Source organism: Saccopteryx leptura, chromosome 1, assembly GCF_036850995.1.
Source record: "Saccopteryx leptura isolate mSacLep1 chromosome 1, mSacLep1_pri_phased_curated, whole genome shotgun sequence".
Taxonomy (NCBI): domain Eukaryota; kingdom Metazoa; phylum Chordata; class Mammalia; order Chiroptera; family Emballonuridae; genus Saccopteryx; species Saccopteryx leptura.
Window position 1 is genome coordinate 310,658,731 of NC_089503.1, and position 13,275 is coordinate 310,672,005.

The window sequence follows — 13,275 nt, forward strand, 5'->3', positions numbered from 1 at the left end:
CTTTAGATTAATTTATGTCAAATTTTAAAATGCATTTTCTTTATATGTAGTAGTAGCTTAGACTAAGGAATTACTTTATATTAGGTACATGTATATATTATTTCATTTATTTTTCAAAACAACTCTAAATTTAGCATTATCATTATTCCTACTTTACTGGTGGGGATAATTAGAAAGGTGAAGCAACTCACCCAAGTCACAAAGCTATTAATAGTATAACCACAACTAGAGCTCAGTATTTTGATTCTAGAATCAACTCATAACCATTTTGCCATGCTCCTTCCACTTAAGTCAAAGAAATGCACAGTAATGTCTTTGTATAAAAGGAGGTTTTCTTTCTTACTTTGTTTTAGAAAAAATTGTTTTTAAGTTTTTCTTAGGGCCAACCTTATTCCATGGAAAATAAGGAATTCTAGGCCTCAATAGATTTTATAACATTCTTGAAGATATGACATAGGAAAGATGGAATGAGAACAAGTGAGTCAGTGCAAGCCACTCCCCACCAACACACTCCTATACTTGTTTAACTCATCTCCCTGCCATCCAGCTGTTCAGAGTACAGCACATCACCTCAAGCATCACACGAAGACTGGCTCTGGTATCTGTGAGTGGGCAATTTATTTAACTTCCCTGAGACTTAGTTCCCTTGTAAATTTGTTCAGATTACATGACATTATATAAAGTTCCAGGCACAAATTAGATTAGTAAGTGATAGCTATGATTATTATTGTTATTGATGTTGTTCTGTATCCTTACCACAGAGGGTATGAGAGAGCTGGGTTTTTCCAGTACGAAATTCTGTGAAATACAGAAAACAAAAACAAAAAACAGTTACATTTTAGATATTTTCATAAAGAATAAAATATGACCTCATACTATGGTGTTCTTTTCCCACTGTCAAATCTCACACATAAAGTACCACCACATCGTGAATAGATTCTGTATATATGAATACCAGTAGTAAAAATAATTTTTAAGGTATTTCTTCTTAAAAATTGTTATTAGATGAAAATTAAGTTAAACTAAGTTTTCCTTAGGAATAATTATATGAATGAGATTTTAAGACCCTACCATAGGAAGGAGAGCCTGGGGTTCTCCCACTGAACTGAGATCCTCAAAGGGGAGCTAAAGTAGTCTCAGACTGGTGGCATGTCCTAGCTACCCATAATGCAAATTCTCTCTGGAGGAAAACCTGCCCACTTACCAGTTTAGGCCCACTGAACTCCCACAGATAAAATCAGCAATAATCTCACAAATATTAATAAATACATAAGATGATAAACCACTAAGACTGAGAGAATAAAATCAGAAATAATGAAAACAAAATTTATTTTTCTAAGTCAAAAGAAACATCAACAAAACAACAGATTAATTCCCCAAAGATAGCCAATACTGGAATTGTCAGGCACAGTATAAAATATAGTTATTCATTAATTGTTTTGAAGAAAAATAGAGGATATAAATAGGGAAGAGAAAAATCTATTTTCTATGTTCATTCAACATGCATTTCTTAGAAATAAAATGTTTCATTATTCAACACCTTTTGAAGGAATGCGAAAAAATTCTATTTTCTTCTATAGGAGTCAGAGGTAAAAATAATGAAAAACACCAATCTAAGACCCATCTATTAATGTTGGAATACATTTTTAAAATGATAATTGATATTTCATAAGTTCCAAATTAGATACAATTTACTATTGGTTGTTTTTAATTAATTAATTAAGTTTTAGATTTTTAAAATTTAATTTATTGTGTTTACATAGATTCTAGTGTTGCCCCGAATGCATCTCCCCCTCCCCCGTATTCCCCTCAACACATCCCTTGCCCCCCTCCCCACTTCCCTTCAGGTTTAATTCCGTTCCTCAGTTCACATTGTTCCTTGGATTCCTCAAATGAGTGAGATCATATGATATTTTTCTTTCTCTGCCTGGATTATTTCACTTAACATAATAGTTTCCAGGTCCATTTATGTTGTTGCAAAAGGTAATATTTCCTTCTTTTTCATGGCCCCATAGTATTCCATTGTATATATATACCATCGTTTTTTGTCCACTCTTCCACTGACGGACACTTGGGCTGTTTCCAGATCTTTGCTATTGTGAACAATGCTGCTATAAACATGAGGGTGCATTTCTTTTTTTGAGTCAGTGATATGGTGTTCTTGGGGTATATTCCTAAAAGTGGGATGGCTGGGTCAAAAGGCAGTTCCATTTTTAATATTTGAGGAATCTCCATACTGTTTTCCACAGTGGCTGCACCAGTTTGCCTATTGGCTGTTTTTTAAAAATACTTTTTATTTAGAAATTAAATTCAATGGGGTGACATTCATCAATAAGAGTACATAGGTTTCAAGTAAACATTTCTATAGCATTTGAACTATTGATTGTGCTATGTGCCCATCACCCAAAGTCAAATCATTTTCCATCACTGTATATTTGTCCTTCTTTACTTCATTTCCTCTCGAACCCTTCTCCCTGGTAACCACTTCACTTTTATCTATGTCAGTGGTTCTCAAAGTGTGCGCCAGGGCGCACTGGTGCACCCCAGAAGATTTCCAGGTGTGCCCTATGGTATTCCAGAGAAATATGTTCCTGTTGGGGACCAAAAAACCAACAGGGTTTTTGGAGTTTAGATTTTTGGGGGACAGAGTTGTGGGGAATTGACTGTAAGCTGACAGTCTGCTCAACCCCCCACCTCATTTGCCTGATTAGGTTGCAAAAGGCTGTTAAGCTGTGGTGCTGGATTGTTTATATAACCCCCATGTTCCCTTGAAAGACTGGAGGCAAGTTTCTTCTATCCTTTGTTTGGTGTAAAGTTAAGATGATATGTATGGTGGGGGTTTTCTGTACTCAACACAATTAAGAGTAAAAAGAGAGGAATTCTTCAATGTATTGACGAGGAAATGAGAGTTTGCCTTTGAAATAGATGCCCAAACATTGAAGAAATCGCTAGGACACATCAGGCTAATGTTTCTCATAAACACAAGAATGAAAAAACTCAACACATTCACCCCGGAACCTGCCAAATTTACTAAATCTTACTAAGAATGGATCTATATATAACAAAGATAACTTTTTTGTTGTTTATTTTATTGATTTTAATTTGTTGTGTTTACATAGATTCTAGTGTTGCCCCAAATGCATCCTCCCTCCCCCATATTCCCCTCAACATCTCCCTTGGCCCCTCCCCACAGCGCCCTCCCCCCTTCCCTTCACGTTTATCCCATCTTATCATCCCCTTTTCCTCTGTCCTCTTTTCCTCTGGTCTCTTTGATCTCTCCTCTGTCTCAATTCCATTCCTCAGTTCACATCGTTCATTGGATTTCTCAAATGAGTGAAGTCCTATGATATTTTTCTTTTTCTGCCTGGCTTATTTTTATTTTTTTTTTTTTACAGGGACAGAGAGTCAGAGAGAGGGATAGACAGACGGGAACGGAGGGAGATGAGAAGCATCAATCATCAGTTTTTCGTTGCGACACCTTAGTTGTTCATTGATTGCTTTCTCATATGTGCCTTGACCGCAGGCCTTCAGCAGACCGAGTAACCCCTTGCTTGAGCCAGCAACCTTGGGCTCAAGCTGGTGAGCTTTTTGCTCAAGCCAGATGAGCCCACGCTCAAGCTGGTGAACTTGGGGTCTCGAACCTGGGTCTTCCGCATCCCAGTCCGACGCTCTATCCACTGCGCCACCACCTGGTCAGGTATGCCTGGCTTATTTAACCCCTCTTTTGAACAAATTCTAAAAAGCATAACTCAAAAAATATAACATAAAAATGTTTTTTAATGTCAGAATAAATTTTATTTTGTCGTATTTATTTCGTTTAATTACCATAAAAGCATGCTTGGATGTTATATATTTTTTCTTTAATATTTGACTTAATTATTATAACATATTTCTCAGAAATTTGTATATAGTGCGTCTACAATTATTTGTAGGATTTTAAATGTGCCCCGACTTCAAAAAGTTTGAGAACCACTGATCTATGTCCATGAGTCTCATTTTTATATCCCACTTATGTATGAAATCATACAGTTCTTAGCTTTTCCTGATTTACTTATTTCACTTAGTATAATGCTCTCAAGGTCCATCCATATTGTTGTAAAAGGCACTATGTCATCATTTCTTATGGCTCAGTAGTATTCCATTGTATATATGTATCACATCTTCTTTATCCAATCCTCTATCGAGGGACACTTTCATTGTTTCCATGTCTTGGCCACTGTGAATAATGCTGCGATTAACATGGGGGTGCATGTGTCCTTGCATACCAATGTTTCTGAGTTTTTTGGTAGCTACCCAGAGGAATTGCTCGGTCATATGGTAGTTCTATTCTTAATTTTTTGAGGAACCACCATACTTTCTTCCACAATGGCTGTATTAGTTTACATTCCCACCAGCAGTGAATGAGGGTTTCTTTTTTATTTAATTATATGTGTGTGTGTGTGTGTGTGTGTGTATTTTTTCCCCAGTAACAAAATGTTAAAGTTCTGCCTACCTCCAAATGCTTCTGTGATTGCCATGCTTTCAATTCCACCTCCTAGCAACTTACTGGAAATAAAAGGCAAGCATTAGTAACAGGAACAGAAATAGAGATAACAAGAGAGGAGAAAGTGCTAATTTTATTTTATTTTTTGTATTTTTCTGAAGTTGGAAACGGGGAGGCAGTCAGACAGACTTCCGTATGCGCCCGACCGGGATCCACCTGGCATGCCCACCAGGGGCCAATGCTCTGTCCATATGGGGCGCTGCTCTGATGCAACCAGAGCCATTCTAGCGCCTGAGGCAGAGGCCATGGAGCCATCCTCAGCGCCCGGGCCCACTTTGCTCCAATGGAGCCTCGGCTGCGGGAGGGGAAGAGAGAGACAGAGAGGAAGGAGAGGGGGAGGGGTGGAGAAGCAGATGGGCACTTCTCCTGCATGCCCTGGACGGGAATCGAACCCGGGACTCCTGCATGCCAGGCCAACGCTCTTCCACTGAGCCAACCGGCCAGGGCCAAAAGTGCTAATATTATTTCTTCTACATCTATCTGTAGATCTATCTATCTATCTATTCAATATGAACAGGAATTCCTGGCTGAAGAAATACACTTCACCTGTTTAGATCACAGGTGCTACTGTGTGTGGGCTGGTGGATTAACAAAACAACTTGTAAGCTCTACTGTTCATACTTCTAGGAACCAATGGGCCATATAGGCCTATGTCTTAGTTCTGTTCTTTAGAACTCAATTGAAGTTTGAATAAATGCTATTATTATTAAATGGGTTTTTCAAATTGTGCTGGGACTATCTTTCTTTCTTTCTTTTTCTTTTTTTTTAAAATTTGTTTATTTTTTTACAGAGACAGAGAGTGACTCAGAGAGAGGGATAGACAAACAGGAACGAAGAGAGATGAGAAGCATCAATCATTAGTTTTTCGTTGCACATTGAGACACCTTAGTTGTTCATTGATTGCTTTCTCATATGTGCCTTGACCGAGGGCCTTCAGCAGACTGAGTAACCCCTTGCTGGAGCCAGCGACCTTGGGTTCAAGCTGGTGGGCTTTTGCTCAAACCAGATGAGCCTGAGCTCAAGCTGGCAACCTCGGGGTCTCGAACCTGGGTCCTCTGCATCCCAGTCCAACGCTCTATCCACTGCGCCACCACCTGGTCAGGCTCCTTCCTTCCTTCCTTCCTTCCTTTTTTCCTTCCTTTTTTCCTTCCTTCCTTCCCTCCCTCCCTCCCTCCCTTCCTTCCTTCCTTCTTTCTCTGTTTTGAGAGAGGCAGGGAAAGAGAGAGACAGGAACATCGAGCTGCTCCTGTATGTACCCTGACTGGGGAATCGAACCGGCAACCTTCGATGCTCCAACTGACTGAGCTGTTCAGCCAGAACTTAATTTTTATTGATATTATTTAGAAAGACAGAGAGAAGAAGGGGGATAGAGGGGAGGGGAAAGGGAAGCATTTGTTGTTCCACTCAGTCCTGAATTTCTTGGTTGCTTCCCATGTGTGTGTCCTGACTGGGAATTGAACCCACAACCTTGTTGTTTCAGGATGACACTCTTAACCCACTGAGCTAACTGGCCAGAGACTGGGACTTTGTTTCTAAAAGTCAATTGAATATTCAATTTTTAAAAAGTATACTGAGCCCTGGCCGGTTGGCTCAGTGGTAGAGTGTCAGCCTGGAGTGCAGGAGTCCCAGGTTCGATTCCCGGCCAGGGCACACAGGAGAAGCACCCATCTGCTTCTCCACACCTCCCCTTCTCCTTCCTCTCTGTCTCTCTCTTCCCCTCCCACAGCCGAGGCTCCATTGGAGCAAAGATGGCCCAGGCGCTGAGGATGGCTCTGTGGCCTCTGCCTCAGGTGCTAGAATGGCTCTGGTCGCAACAGAGCAACGCCCCATATGGGCAGAGCATCGCCCCCTGGTGGATGTGCCAGGTGGATTCCGGTCGGGTGCATGCGGGAGTTTGTCTGACTGCCTCCCCGTTTCCAGCTTTGGAAAAATACAAAAAAAAAAAAAAAAAAGTATACTGAGAAACATGAGAAATAGATAATAGGAGAAAGAAAATGATAAGTTGAACTAATTTTAAAAATGATTTGTAGATTAATACAGGCTGATTAAGAAACTATATTTTGGATCTGAATTTCTTGTAAGAAATTTAATCCTGTTTCTACAAGCAGTTTAGAATTTATTTTCTTCAGTTGCCTTTTGAAAAAAACAAACAAAAACCTGACCAGGCGGTGGCGCAGTGGATAGAGCGTCGGACTGGGATGCAGAGGACCCAGGTTCGAGACTCCGAGGTCGCCAGCTTGCGTGCGGCCTCATCTGGTTTGAGCAAAAGCTCACCAGCTTGGACCCAAGGTCGCTGGCTGGAGCAAGGGGTTACTTGGTCTGCTGAAGGTCGGTGGTCAAAGCACATATGAGAAAGCAATCAATGAACAACTAAGGTGTTGCAACGAAAAACTAATGATTGATGCTTCTCATCTCTCTCTGTTCATGTCTGTCTGTCCCTATCTATCCCTTTCTCTGACTCTCTCTCTGTCTCTGTAAAAACAAAAACAGAAACAACAACAAAACATAAAGAAAAAAAAACTACTTCCAGTAGAAACAACAACCAGATATAGAAAAAGAAATAAAGTGTTTTATGAGATACATACTCAAATTCCTGGCTCCCAGTGGTGATATGGAAAACCATCTTCCTCTTCTCACTATACTCGAATGCAGTCAAGAATCCTGGTTCCTACAGGAAGACAAAAGGTTTAAAAAGGGTATAAGAAGATGGTTTTAATTTCAAATGCTGCCAAAAACTACCTACTTGGTTATCAAATCATTATTTGATATAAACTACAGTTCATTTGTTTCTGAAGGCAGCACAAGATCATGGTGAAAAACACAGCCTCCTTAGCCACCCTACCTAGATTCAGTGGCCCCAAAAGCTCAACACAAAAGCTGGAATCAAAGCATGTTTTTGCTTGGAACCTGTCAGCTGCATGGACCTTTCACAGTCTGTGGGCCCAGTTATAAGGTATGGATTTAGCTCAGCTGCTACAGTGAGCACATCCTTGATCATATCTGTCTCAACTGCACACATATAGAACCAACCTCTGTTAGTCTAACCCAATGCTCTCTTATCAATTGGTCTATACCAGGAGAGAGTAACTTCTTCAGTGCTGAGCCGTAGACATATTTCTTACAATAGCCATAGATATATATGAGGAATCTAAAAATGAGAAAGAAGCATCAGCCCGGCATATGGAAGTTCCAGGTTCGATTCCTGGTGAGGGCACACAGGAGAAGCGACCATCTGCTTTCCACTCCTTCCCCTTCTCTCTCTCTCTCTCTCTCTCTCTCTCTCTATGTCTCTCTCTCTCCCCCTCAAGTGGTTCCAGCAACTTGGCCCTGGGTGCTGTGGATGGCTCTGTGGCTTCACCTCAGAAGCTAGAATAGCTCGGTTGCCAAGCAACAGAGCAGCGGCTCCAAATGGGCAGAGCATCTCTCCCTAGTGGACTTGTTGGGTGGATCCTGGTGGGGCACGTGCAGAAGTCTGTCTCTCTGCCTGCTTCCCTGCCTCTCACCCTCTCACTTAATAAAATTAATTAATTAATTAAAATTAGGAAGAATGTAAAAAGTAAAAAGGAGAAGAAAAGGCAGAGAAAAACAAAGAAAAAGAAATATAAAGGAATACAGAAAGAAAAATTTTGGTAAATATAATTATCTTCATAGTGTTCTAGGTCTCTTAATCCCTGCTTCAATCTTGTAGAAATTAATTGCTGTTGCTTTTTTTTTTTTATCACTGAAGTGATAAAAAGGTAACATGGGGAGATTGATATACTGTGATCTACATACAGGAACTCAGAGCTCCCACAATAGTTTCTAGTGTTCATAATGAGAAAGTCTACAGAGACTCACAGGGTCCTGCTAAGCTTAAACAACAAAGAAGGATTTTGCTTACAATAAGTTTGTTGGCTGCCTCTTTAATCTTGTCCACTTTTGCTTCTGAGAGCCCTTTGACATTGCACAGGGCTCTTCTTGTTGTCATTTGTATCCCTTTGATGGTACAGATTCCTACTGACTTCAGTTTCTTAATGTCAGCCACGTTCTATAAATGAAAGAATGGAGCAGATTGCTAAAATACCAGCCTGAAAAACTCCCATACTATGTCATGTGCTTTGTGTCCATCTCCTTCCACAATGATGCCAATTTTATACAAGCAACCAGTTGGAACCCACCCACCATGTAGCCAAATGTTCTGGAAATATCCGAGTAGAACACACCCAACACACTGCCAAATGTTCTGTCTGTGCCCTGATTTCCCAAGAATGTTAGTGAGATCATGGCAATGTAATAAGGAATTCAAAAGAAAAGTCTGTTGGTAGAAAAGCTAGTAAATTTATCACACATTCACCCCTCAGTTCAACTCCTTCCTTCTGCAGAACTTCATTACCAATATATTCCTTTAAAATTTTTAAAGATTTTTTTTCTTCCTCTACCCTTGGAAAATGCAAAAAAACTAGATCACCAGAGGACCAGAATTTTCTCTTGCTCTTATTTTATAAACCTAACTGAAAGAGATCAGGTGTGAGATTTCAAAAGATAATATAAGAGAAGTTTTACTATCAACTGATTGCTGTTGAAATTCATTTAGTTTATTACTCAAAGTCTGTATTTCTGTAAACATTTACTCAAATCACCTGACATAGAACTGAATTTTCTGCTGCTGAAGACAGTAGATGTTGACAGCTCTGAATACCTCCAGTTAAACTGTGGTTCTCAAATGGGGGCAACTCTGTCCGCTGGAAACACTTGACAATGTCTGGGTAAATTTTAGTTGTCATAACTAGAGATGTGCTACTAGCATTCACAGAGTACTTAGGAGCCAGGGATGCTACTAAACATTCTAAAATGCACAGGACAGCTCCCCACATCAAAGAATTCCCAGTTCTAAATGTTCAATAGGGTCAAGGCTGAGCAACTCTGAATTGGACAATTTGACACAGCATTGAAAAAATACTTACAATTCCATGTTTTTGTAACAAGTCAATGTCTTGAAACAAAGATTCCTAAAGGAGATGGAACAGAAAAAAAAATGGAGTTTTGATTCTTCATATCCAACTATTTTACATCTTTTAAAGGCTTAAGTCACTCCAAATTCCTCAAATTTCACTTCTCCAGACAGAAAGATGTAGGATAATGCTTTACAAACACATTGTTACATACTCAGAATAGCCAACCTCAAAAGGGCAGGGAAATTCAATACTTTTGTCATAGCCCAAATGTTTAAGATCTTCACCCTAAGGAGTAGAGCAACACTGAACCTATTTTTAAATATGTTTTCTCAATCTTCTTCCCCACAGGACCTTGCACTTCTTTCTCTGTTATTCGGTACCAGTATGCATAGGAACCAGTATGGCCATACCAGTTGTTAAGTTATTAAAATAATTTCATGCCTTTGCTAAGTAGCTAATCTTAGCACCCTTTGCCAAACAAGTTGTTGCATATTTAAAATATTGCCTCTCTCTAGAACTATGTTTTAGTTCTATTGTTTTTAAAAATAGTAGCTAGCAGAGAAGGAACATGACTGTGAGCCATCACTGAATGTCTACATATCTTTCAATATTCTTGCCAATACCTCTTCATCTTGGAATCCTGGTTCCTCCTGCACAACTTGATCCTCCTTCATATTGAAAGATGAGCAGCAGAAAAATAAGGAATTCTGGGAAAATAAATATTATTTAAGAAGTAGTCATTATATAGATTATATATTAATAGTAGATTAAGTAGATTATATAATACAAAATCTTTTACCTAGAGACCTCCTTGATTTTATTTCAAAGTCACCAAGGACCAGAAGAACAAGTAGAGAATCATTTAGTTTGAAATGACTCAGCTGGCCTATCTTCTTTCTGCTGAGCATGTGGCATTATATATTTTGTGAATGTATGTGGGGGTGGGAGACTTAGTTTCTTCTCTCTCTCCTCAAAACTCATCATTTTAAAAAAATCTTTTGATTTCTCATAGCATAACTGTCATACCAGTCTGATAATGTCTTATTTTCTTGGAATGTTTAGAATTGCATATTGCTATTTAACTTTTCAGGTTTATATTAACAACACTCTATGAACTTTGACCTTGTGTCCTTCTTCCTGCATCCTCCCTGGCTCCTAGAACTTAGTCCACCATCAATAAATAGATTTTATTTTTCTCATAAAATATGAATGTCTTCCTGCTAATTATTAATGGGCTCTCCTATAACATATATCTTTTTGCTTCATAGTAACATTAGATGTATTTACTAGTTCTGTGGTTTTAAGATTTAAAATTATGGTGGCTGCCCAATATTAAAATAATATTAGGGCCAGCCTGACCAGGTAATGGTGCAGTGGATAGAGCGTCAGACTGGGATGCGGAGGACCCAGGTTCGAGACCCTGAGGTTGCCAGCTTGAGCACGACTCATCTGGTTTGAGCAAAGCTCACCAGCTTGGACCCAAGGTCGCTGGCTCGAGCAAGGGGTCACTGGATCTGCTGTAGCCCCACGGTCAAGGCACATATAAGAAAGCAATCAATGAACAGCTAAGGTGCCGCAACAAAAAACTGATGATTGATGCTTCTCATCTCTCTCCGTTCCTGTCTGTCTATCCCTATCTATCCCTCTCTCTCCCTGTAAAAAATAATAATAAAATAAATAAATAAATAAATAAAATAATATTAGGGTCAATAAACAGAATCAAACAGTCTTTGATTTAACACTGTTGTAATTATTTTAAGATCTCAGGAATCTATAAGCCATGACTATGTTCATTAGTATAAAACGTGGTCCAAGTAATTCATTTCCTTGGTCTATTCCACCTCCTCACTTAATATTAAAGTCAGGAGTTGGGACCCAACAAAAGGAGAACAGATTGCTAAAATAGAGGTATTGTTGCTACCACCTATACATCTAAACACAAAGTACCGTATTTCTCCATGTATAAGACAGCCCCATGTAGAAGACACACCTTAATTTGGGGCCCGAAATTTGAAAAAAAAAAGTTACATAAAGTTATTGAAACTTTATTACATAAAGTTTTATTCATCATAAAGTTCATACAACTCCTCATCACTATCAAAACTCCCATCCATTAGCTTGTCCTCATCTGTGTCTGATGATGAATCACTGTCTTCAACAATGAGCACAGAAACAAGTGTGAAAAAGCAGGAAATGCAAGTAAAAAAACTACAACCTCTGTATAAGACGCACCTAGTTTTTAGACCCCAAATTTTCCCGTGGTGGTGGGGTGGGGTGGGAGGAGTGGGTGTCTTATACATGGGGAAATACGGTAACCGAGACAAATGAGGAGACAGTGTAAATGGAATCTTCTGGAACACTATGGAATACTGTCTCTCAGTTAATCATATGTAAGCCCAAAATTCCACATTGACAAAAAAACCCCATCTATTTCTCCCTTGGAAAAATGAAAAGATTGCTCTATTTCTCGAGAAGCAGCTGATGGGTTGAACAGCTGGACAGCTCCCAGACCTCAGTCCGGGCGCCCGATGCTGTTCGCCATCGCGGGAGGCGTAGTTCCGGCCGCCCCTCAAGGAGGCCTGGTCCGCAGCCGGACGTTGTCCTGACACCGGATTCCCTCATAAGGAGGCTGAGAGGGTCTCTTCAAGACTGAAGTCCGACTTGCTTTAGCATTAGAATGCTGGGACTCCCTTGAGCTCACCGAGATTCCCTCCCGGGGCTGAGAGGGAACGCACGAACCCACCAGCCGAGGGCCCACAACGACCACCAAGCATTACCAAAGAAAGGAACCTTGGCGTTTCCCCTCAGATTCTTCACACGCTTCGCTTTTGCTACAAACCCCGCTCGTACCCAGAGTCTCCCGAGGTCGTCAAGGTGAATCCCTTCCACCCCCAACCCACAGTTTCCAGTCTTCAGGGATTCTGACTGGGAATCAGAACCCGGAGACTCGCGCGTCGCTGACCAGGAGGTTTGGTTCCAACCGCAGGAGTTTGGGCGCGCGCAGAGCGTAGACTGTCAGGCCAAGGGGCGGGACTAAGATGAGGGGCGGGGCACAAGGGGGCGAATCGGAAGTGGGCGGGTCACTGGGCGGGACTGAGGGCAAGGGGTAGGGCGGGGCCCAAGGGGCGCAGGTACTGAGGAGCGAGTGGAGGTGAAGATAGACAGCTATTAGAAGGAGGGCCCAAAGGTAGTAGTGGCAGTTCTGAGATCGAAGAGAGACTGCTGGGAAGGGGACATGAAATAGAAGACCTCAAGGCGGAGGAGGAGTCCTGATGGAGGTGGTTGGAGACAGATGACGTGTAGAAGACTTATCGCAATTCAGAGCTCAGGGGTTAGGAGAACGAATATGGGGGGCTCTTTCCTCCCCTGCTCAAGGCTTTCCTTTTCACTCCCAGTTTTTCATACCTGGCTTTCATACCTGGCTTTCATACCTGGCTTCACTAACACCTCAGCGTTGTTCATTTCTTTCTTCTTTGTGACTCTCTTACCATTTGCCACACTCTACCTAGTCTGCGAGTGAGGCACCCAAGGCCCATTCAGGAGGGAGAGTAATTTTTTCTTTGTCTTAATTTGAAATTTTAAATAGACAACAGAAGCCAAACATATTTTGGTCCAGCTTTTAAATAGAAGTTTTAGGCCAGCTTTCATAGCCGCGGAGCTGTCTCTGGCAGCGTCATCCTCCTCCTCTTTTTTTTTTTTTTTTTTTTTTTGTATTTTTCTGAAGCTGGAAACGGGGAGGCAAACTCCCACATGCGCCCGACTGGGATCCACCCGGCACGCCCACCAGGGGGCGATGCT

At 40.8% G+C, this 13,275-nt stretch overlaps 1 protein-coding gene across 5 annotated transcripts in view; it reads right to left on the reverse strand.

The window, feature by feature from the left end:
• Window positions 1-12,489, reverse strand: part of DMC1 (DNA meiotic recombinase 1) — a 36,687-nt gene extending 24,198 nt beyond the window's left edge. For 4 of the 5 annotated variants that reach the window (XM_066358410.1, XM_066358405.1, XM_066358407.1 and 1 more), the window contains exons 1-7: window positions 12,328-12,489; window positions 10,101-10,184; window positions 9,487-9,531; window positions 8,424-8,570; window positions 7,129-7,211; window positions 4,493-4,545; window positions 757-798 (exon numbers count right to left, since the gene is read on the reverse strand). In XM_066358410.1, the coding sequence (XP_066214507.1) occupies window positions 757-798; window positions 4,493-4,545; window positions 7,129-7,211; window positions 8,424-8,570; window positions 9,487-9,531; window positions 10,101-10,151 (421 nt within the window). In that variant the 5' untranslated portion in view covers window positions 10,152-10,184; window positions 12,328-12,489. Of the gene's footprint in view, window positions 1-756; window positions 799-4,492; window positions 4,546-7,128; window positions 7,212-8,423; window positions 8,571-9,486; window positions 9,532-10,100; window positions 10,185-12,254 lie in introns of all 5 variants that reach the window. The other variant, XM_066358406.1, reaches the window with a different exon arrangement.
• Window positions 12,490-13,275: the final 786 nt, after the last annotated feature.